Source organism: Helobdella robusta (genome assembly GCF_000326865.2).
Source record: "Helobdella robusta unplaced genomic scaffold HELROscaffold_8, whole genome shotgun sequence".
Lineage (NCBI taxonomy): Eukaryota > Metazoa > Annelida > Clitellata > Rhynchobdellida > Glossiphoniidae > Helobdella > Helobdella robusta.
In genome coordinates, this window is record NW_008705459.1 from 1,202,970 (window position 1) to 1,212,241 (window position 9,272).

A 9,272-nucleotide genomic window follows, 5' to 3' on the forward strand; every position below is an offset into this window, starting at 1 on the left:
ATATATATATATATATATATATATATATATATATATATATATATATATATATATATATATATATATATATATATATATATATATATATATATATATATATATATATAAGTTTGCTTTCCAATAACCTGATTTATTAATCTAAAATAGAAAATCCAAATGAGTGAATAAAGAACATAAATAAAATCAATTGAAACAATATGAAATATTACAGAAATTATAAATGAATAACCAACCTAAAATAGAAAAATTAAATTCCAGGATCGTTTACAAAGCCAACAATAATAAAATATTACCACGTGCAATAATAAAATATGACCACGTGCTATTTGCATTTATATATAAGATGATACCAAAGTAATGAAACCTAATTTACAAGCACAGAATAGAAATAGATAGATAATTATATGAAATATAATTTACATATATAAGCACTTTTGTGTGAAAATTTTTAATCGAACATGTCTCTCGGAAACCTCGTACCAAATGATATATGAAAACCTCGTACCAAATTTATATATATATATGTATGTGTGTGTGTGTGTGTTTGTGTGTGTGTGTGTGTGTGTGTATACATATATGTATATATGTGTGTGTATATATGTATGCATATATTTCATTAACATTGATACATTTTTTTCCTATTGACAATTTTATTTGATCCTTATTTTAATTTATTCTTGTTGTGTTATTGAGAAGCCATTTTGAGTTGCACGGTGGCCAAGCCCACAAGAATTAATTTTTTTTTGGTCTCCAAATCATTCATGCTTTTTTGTTTTGTTTGACTGAATAAAAGTGATTTAATTAGATAAGTAACTATATATATATATATATATATATATATATATATATATATATATATATATATCACTGCGTTTTCTGCATTATTCAACTTGTAGTTGAGTTTCTCAATTTTTCAAATGAGAATTTTATCATCTTGATGAAGTTTATTAAGGTTAAATAAAAAAACTTTTAATATTTGACATTTTTGACAAAACATTATTAATAACGTTATTACTACAGAAAAGCTCTTTTCGGCATCAACTGCCATCATCAGTGTAGTTATATAGTATTGTTTCGTCTTTGTGTCTTTGTTTCCACAGCGACTTTGATTGTAACTTTATTAGAAAAGAGCTTTTCTGTAGTAATCACGTTATTAATAATGTTTTGTCAAAAATGTCAAACATTCGGTAAAATTTATAGAATATTGTAAAAAATATATGTATTTGAGCATCTGGGCACATACACAAAATATAAATTTGAACACCTAACTTTGTATAGGAATACCGAAAAAATCGATAAGTTAAATTTGAAATTAACTAACGTCATTTGGGGGTGGCAGGGGGGCGATTGCCCCCCCAAGAAATCAAAATTCTAAATTTTTGCCGTACGAAATTATTATGACAAAATTGCAAACACTATAAAATAATTATATAAAATTATATAATTTATTATAATTATATATACAAGATATTGTGCTTTTTGAATTTTTAAATGTCAAGCGCTATACAATTTATATCATTTGTTCCTACAATAATTCATGTTCTGTTTTAAAAAAAACCGTTGTGTTTTCGCCATATTAACTGTCGCGTTCTCTGTTATTAATGTTATTTTGATTTAGCTGGAAGTCAATTTATATCATTTTTTAAGATAAAGAGTGAAGATGAGTTTGAGTACAAATTGTTTCAGTTTCGTTAATAAATTTGATCAAACTACTGTCTACTAATCAATAATAAATGATTAAATTAAATTAATAAGATTAAATTGAATTAATAATTATCAATGATATAAAAAATTATAACACTTTTATAACTTAAAATTAACACTTTTATAATTTATAATTAACACATTTATAATTTTAATCTTAAATTCTTTGTAAAAAGGATATATATATAGGATATATAATTTAGTAGTTTTAAAACTAAAAATTTTGAAATTTTAAAAACTTTAAAAATGTAAAATTTATTATAATGTTGCACTGACGAGACTAGGTAGTCGAAGTAGTACTATATGCATACATGTAGATAATGACATCTTTTGTAAATAGGAATTTTGTTAATAGCATTAACAAGTTAAGCTTGGTAGATCGGAGAATTATTCGAAGAATCAAGAAACTATCATATAGTATAGATTGAGTACTGTAAGAAACGCCGTGATCTTTATTAATTATATATATATATATATATAATATATAATTATATATATATATATATATATATATATATATATATATATATTACATGCTAAGTCATAGACCACATAAGTTCGCCCCCCTCCAACCAAAATCTGAAATGACGCCCCTGACGCCGAACATGATGTGATTTTAATCAATATATGCAAATATATGTAAATATATTTACGCATATATATATATATATATAGTTGGGTTCAGACTGTCGTATATACGATTATTAAGAAATATCACCGCATTGTTGAGTTTGTAACTAAAATTTTCAATTTTTAGAACATTTGTTTTATCGATATTATTTAATTTATTCATATTAATAATAAAATTTATAATTATTTTAGACTACATTTTTCATATATACATTTACATAAAAGCTTTTCTTGGTAACCTTCACCATCATCAGTGTAATAGAGTTTGTGATATTGTTATATGCAGTTCATCTGGTATTTATAGTATTTGTTAACAAAGGAACTCTAAGTTCCATTGCTTTTTTGTGTGGGTAATTTCTTTGTTGATATAATCGTTACAGCCTGTTTTGGATATTTAATACAGGGTTTCTATTTTCTATTAATAAAGACTCTGCTTATCTTATATTATGGTTGTAAAATAACACTTTAGTATTTGAGTTTAATATTTCCCTTGTTATTTTTATTTGGTGTGAATCCATTAGATGAATTTTTATTGCACCATTTTGTGTATGCATTGTTAACCTTCTTGATAAAGTCGTAGTAGTGAATCCGATGTACTTTGTGTTTCGTGCCTACAATCACCGATTTTACAATCAAAAGAATATACTAGATGACTGCTCTTCATTATCGATTCTGGTTTAGTATTGCAATTATTTTTAAAAACAAGGAATGAGGTTTTGTTGTTCGTGTAATAAATCCTAAATGTTAATTTATAATTTTCATTGATAGTTTTTACATTATCGTTTAAGATCCTTTTTTGTTATAGTCCACATGCTTAATAGTTTTTCTTTTTTTAAATAGTGCTTTATTATATTTGGTAGCACGATCATTTAATGAATAAGATGCTTAGTATTGTTGATGCAGTGTCCGCCTATCACATACAAAAGTGTGTGATACGTTGATTCACGTGCATTTATACACAGTGAGAATGAATAACTATGTCTCTTTAAATTTAGTATAAATGAAACATTGTTTTCACTATAGTTTCACAAATAAAATAAAACATGATTTTCTACAACTTCTTAAATCAATGCTTATGAAAATATTTATTTGCCACTCATTGTTTTTTTTACATTTTTAAATCTTATTTTAAATGAATTTCAAAGTTTTTGCCTTTAAGTTTGTAATAAAATATAAAATTATTGGTCGTAAAAACAAAAAATAAATGAACTTGAGGTTATTAATTAATTGATTGATTGATTGATCGATCGATCGATTGATTGATTTTTATTGATTAACTGTTAGATTGATATGTTTTAACGATATTTCTATCCAGGCAAAACGAAGGAAGACATTTGTTATCAACCAACTACCAAGGTGCACAAAACAGCTACGACCTTTTTTGCAGTGAACAACTACAACAACGGATACAATGTTTCTGTCAGCGTTTCAAACGCAACAATAACAACAATGCCAATTTCTATTACAAAACGTAAGCAAGTAAATTTTGACGCTAAAAATTCGAACGAAAAATCTGAAATATTTTTGCAAAATGATGCATTTCCAGGCTTCAGTAACAACATCATTAGTACCAATAAGACCAACATCAATAACAACAACGACTTTAGTAACAACATAAGTAATAGCAACATTAATAACAGAAACATTATTTTCAACAGCTCCAGCATGAACGTTTCTAATAGCAAGACTGTGAGTAATAACATTAGTAGCAATTACTTCAGCACCAGTCATCATGATTTCTACAACTGCAATGAAAGCAACGTTGTTTTAAGCACATATTATGAAAATATAAATGAAAACACTAACCTCAATAATGTTGCGAGAAGTAGCAGCATTAACAACATCAGCAGCATTGACCAAAAACTCATCAACAGCAACATCAACAACAACATTAACAATAACATCAACAGTAACAACGTTAACGACAACATTAACTATAACATTAACAACAATATTAACAACAACATTAACAACAACGTTAACAACATTATCAATGTCAATATTACCAACAATGTTATCAACAACAGCTTTAGCAACACAAGCTACACACCAGCGTCATGCAATTCTTCTTCATCCTCATCCAATTATTTTCAGTTTCCAACATCTAATGATGATATCACCGAGTCTTCAACCGTTTTATTTAACAACAACTCTGAGTTTCTTCATAAAAAATACCCGCCAACCTCACCTTTTTTGACAGTTCAGTCTCGTCCGAGAACTCCATTCACACCTGTCGGAATGGCCAGATCATCGTGCCGACAACAATATTACGTTCAAAATGGCGAAGAAAGTCCGCTGACACCCACGTTGAGGCACAACAATAAAACTTCTTATCATCCTTATATGTCTACTCCATATAGCTTCAGATACCAACAACATTTCAAACAACAACAACAGCATCAACATCACAACTTTTCATCATCTTCAAAAGATACTTGCACAACTGTTGTTGAAGAACTAAAAATCGAATCAGATTTTAAAGAAAGCTTAAACATGTTTGAAAAGAAAGACTTCCTCGATGATTCTCACAATTCATCAATCACCCCTAGTAATAATTTTAATTTGAACATCAAGGACGTTAATCTATCTATGGATAGCGTGGACGATCTCAACAGTTTTAACATGTGCGAGGATAATATCGATCCTTTGTTCACAGTTGACAACTCTCACAACAGCAACAATCATTCTGACAAAAAGTTAAAAAACATTGAATTTAACTACCTAAACACCAATCAGTTTTGTTCCTCGTTCATCGATGATTACATTAATGACAAAAATAATGACACACAACCGAGACAACATATTCAAGAACAAAAACACGAAGACAAGTTTTTTCTATCCCCGTGTCAACAACTATCTTACCAGTTGCAAACATTTGAAAAATCTCTGTCAACAAAGTCAAATAAAACTACATCACCTACATTATTAAATACTCAGAGGTTGCCAAATTATTCAAGTGAATCTTTATTTGTGACCAGTCTTGATGTGGACCGTAGGACTACAAGCTCATTATTTGGCTTCAGTAACAACGACATCAATAAATGTTGTATTTCTGATGTCGAAATGCCTTCAAACAACCAACAAAATGAATTGACTGCTGAAGACATTTCGATAAACATTTATAACACTCATACAAAAAAGAACAAAGTTGACATGAACAATATCAACTACAACAATACCAACATCTCTGCTTGCCACATTGATAATATTGATTCTATCAACTCAAACAAAAACACAACGTGTCGAGAAAAGAAGAAGAGGAAGAAGCCAGACCCTTTGTGGATACCAGCTAATGTGAACAACTTTTCAGACGGTGGCGGTGGTTGTTATATTGAACAATCTCCTTATCACAACTACAACATCAACAATCATATAAAGACTAGCAGCTGCACTGTCAACAGTAACAATTATAATTACAACAACAACATTGTGGATAACATTATTTTAAAAGTTGCAAGTGGTGCTAGCAATACAGTTGATGATGTTTTGGACAAAAATCAATGCAACGAAAACTTTGGCTTGTGCAACGACGTTGGTACTATAAACGGTTACAATGATATCAGCAACATCAATTCTAACAGAATTAGTAAAAACTTATTTGGCTTGGAACGACCAAATAATCCAATGCTATCGACGTCATCATTGACATTGCCATCACTGACGTCTCCGTCGCCATATTTCCTGAAAAGTTCCTGGCCTAAAGCACCACCTCCCTCTTATCATTCACAAGCTACATCATACAATTTTCATAATTCTAATTCATATGAACATTTCAACGATAAACATGGCCCTAGCAACAATATAAACAACCATGCAGACAGCTTTGGTAACATTGGTCCAAATATAAATAAAACCCGTGAAGTCAATAACGCTACTACCAACATGCACAGCAGCGACATTAGAAAGTACACTAATCAAAATATTTTTGGCAACAGCAGTGTTGTTGGTAGTAATTTCAAACTAAACCCCAACAATAACAACAACCTGAACTTCCTTGGAGCGAGCAGTGACTCAATCAATAGCACGAATTATTTTTCCATTAACCATGACAACCTTATTATTAACGACAATAACACCACTCACAACAACGTCATCAACAGCAGCATATATTGCAACAACAACACATATTGCAACAACATCATTAACAGCAACAACCTCCGTCATCGCAACATTACGAACAACATCAACGCAAACTTTTATTCTTATTTAAGATCTCCGCCTATGTCAGCACCGCCACTTATAGAGAATAACTCTGAAGATTTTTTCAATCATCGATCGTTTTTTTAAAAGCACTTAAATTATCAGTTCAATGAATTATCATCAACTAATTATTAAAAAATATGTGTCTATTTCAAAGGTTTTATCATTTCGTCACATCGAGCACTCAAAATCTTGCGTTGTATTATTATCTTACATCCAAATTTCTATTTAGTTTTAAAAACGCTAATTAAAATTATTAAAGAAAAAATAAAATTATATGAAAAAGTTTTAATAACAAGGGAATGATAAATGGCTGATTTAACATCAATTCAAGATGCAATGACATGTCTCCTTTTCAACATTCATCTGCTTACAAGTGCAACGATAACCACCATAAATGTTTCTATTTTTAAAATTGTAAACCTAATTGTATTACTCCATTATAGCATCCAACTTTTTTGTTTTGTGTTTGTCATTGTAAATTGAAAAAATATTTTTAATGTTTTTTGAGCACTTGTACAAAATATTTTTGTTCCTATTGTTCGATATAAATATTTGATAATTTTTTGTAGTTGTTTTCTTTAATTTGAATTTTCCTTTTTCAATTTTTACTAATTCTACATAAGGATTGTAAATAAATTTTATTTTTATAAATTTTATTCAGCTGTAAAAGCTAAAAGCGATTAATTTAACATAAAATTGTGGGTAAAATAATTATGCAGCAGATGACCTGATAGGAATTCAGCCAATTTTGAGTGACCTTCTAGATTGAATTCAACTGTTGTAAAAAAATATTCTAACACGTCAAATATGTTAATAACGACAGGCTGACAGTCCATCAATGTAGCAGCAAATTTATACGAAGCACCTATGTACGCTATGTTATATTCATATATAAAATATATTTTCGAGTTTCGAAGAAAGTTATAATTCTACCTTTAGAAATTCTTTTCCAATGACGCCAACTAGTTTGATTGTGGAGAATTTAACGTGTACGTTGTTAGTGCCTTGAGAGCTCTAAAGAACGCTTTAAGGTTAATCTAATAATAATAAATAATTTTAATTTGTAGGTTTCGCACATTTTACATGGCTAATTAATTGATTTATAGGCTATTAATTCGTTTACTTGGGTCTCATTGTTTAGAAGGTGAAACAAGTAGTGCATATTTAAAAGTAGCTCATACGATTTTATACCATTGAAGAAATTAAAATAAGACTGCATTCAATGTTTCATAAATAATCTATACCCTATTATATATATATTTAATTATATATATATATATACATATATACGTATATATCTATTTGGATGTATAAGTGTATGCATATATGTAATATATATCTTTCAATTGAAATTAGTAAATTAATGTATATATATATATATATATATATATATATATATATATATATATATTAGATTTTGTATGTTGTATGTATGCTTAATATTGATTGTTGCTTGTTTTGTAGTTTTTTATTGATTTATTTACCTATATTTAAATATAAATACATTAAATACATACATATTTAAGTACATACATATACACATTTAAATACATTCAAATACATATTTATATTTCATTTATTGACCTGAAAGTATTCACTTAATTGCTCATTCGTCATTTTACTTAACATCATAGAATAATTACGCTAATAAAATTATTATGGACTTGCCGGGCTAGTAATCTGTTTTATCTTTCTTTCTTCTAGCCCTATCTACTGGACATATTTTTAATATTTTGTACCATAGAGCATAGGCTAAAATTTATTATTTTAATGTCAATTTCCTTAAGCTTCATTTAAATTTTTTACCAACCACTATAATTATAATGTTTAAGTCTTTTTTTTGGATGCGGAAGAGAAGATTCACTTTTTTGAATTTTGTTGATATAAAGACATAAAAGAATATATCTCATTGATCACCTGGTATCATATAAATTGTTTGACTTTACTTCTTGCCTTGTAGCTTACATTTTGTGTTAATATTTTTGAAAATATCTTTGCGCAAAAAGTTTATCAAATTTTTCTCACCGGGGTCTATTTTGAGTTTCTGTCAATGAGCTCCCTGCTATCGAGGTAATCTCATATGTTTTGTCATTTTCCGACAAAATTTTGGTGCTTCTGTTACTTGTTACCGTCACAATAAATTGTAGGAGAACTTCGAAAGAAGGCAGCCTTCAACATCTCAACTGATATGGTCTCTTCCTCTCTTCATCTGGTTTCAATATAAAAACTCATCGGATTAAAAGACAAATTTTAACCTTAAATTATAGGAATTCATTAAACTTTGTTATTGAACAGTTCGTTATTTAATGCAACCGGCAAATCGACTGTTGTCTACATTATTTGAAAAAATACATGTTAGTTTTTACTGTCTTAAAATGTTGATGTTAACGTCGTGAATGTTTGTTACTATACAATATTTGGGACCATTAAGTGATCAATAACGTGTGTTGTGTTTTCATCGAGACTGAATGCATTATTTTGTTAAAATGTTATATATAATTTTAAATAATTTAAGTATCAAAACATTTCGGACTGAGATTATATCTAAGCTATTTTTAAGCTTTATAAATATAACATTTTTCGTAAATTATTAATGTAATTCTATTGAATTTTTCTTCGTATCATTTTATCTTTTTTATTTCGACTTTTTGTGTATCTTTGGGTAACAGAACAAATTTTGAATATTAATTATGAGGTTAATTGTATTGCTAAAAATTTTATATCGAGTGAATCTT

The 9,272-nt window shown here is 28.2% G+C and overlaps 1 protein-coding gene across 1 annotated transcript; it reads left to right on the forward strand.

Annotated features, from left to right (window-relative positions):
• Positions 1–3,783: 3,783 nt before the first annotated feature.
• HELRODRAFT_165418 (hypothetical protein) lies at positions 3,784–6,621 on the forward strand (the record flags this gene model as incomplete). The annotated part of the gene is made up of 1 exon (XM_009032002.1): positions 3,784–6,621. One exon carries the CDS (start codon positions 3,784–3,786, stop codon positions 6,619–6,621), a length of 2,838 nt encoding a protein of 945 aa, XP_009030250.1.
• Positions 6,622–9,272: the final 2,651 nt, after the last annotated feature.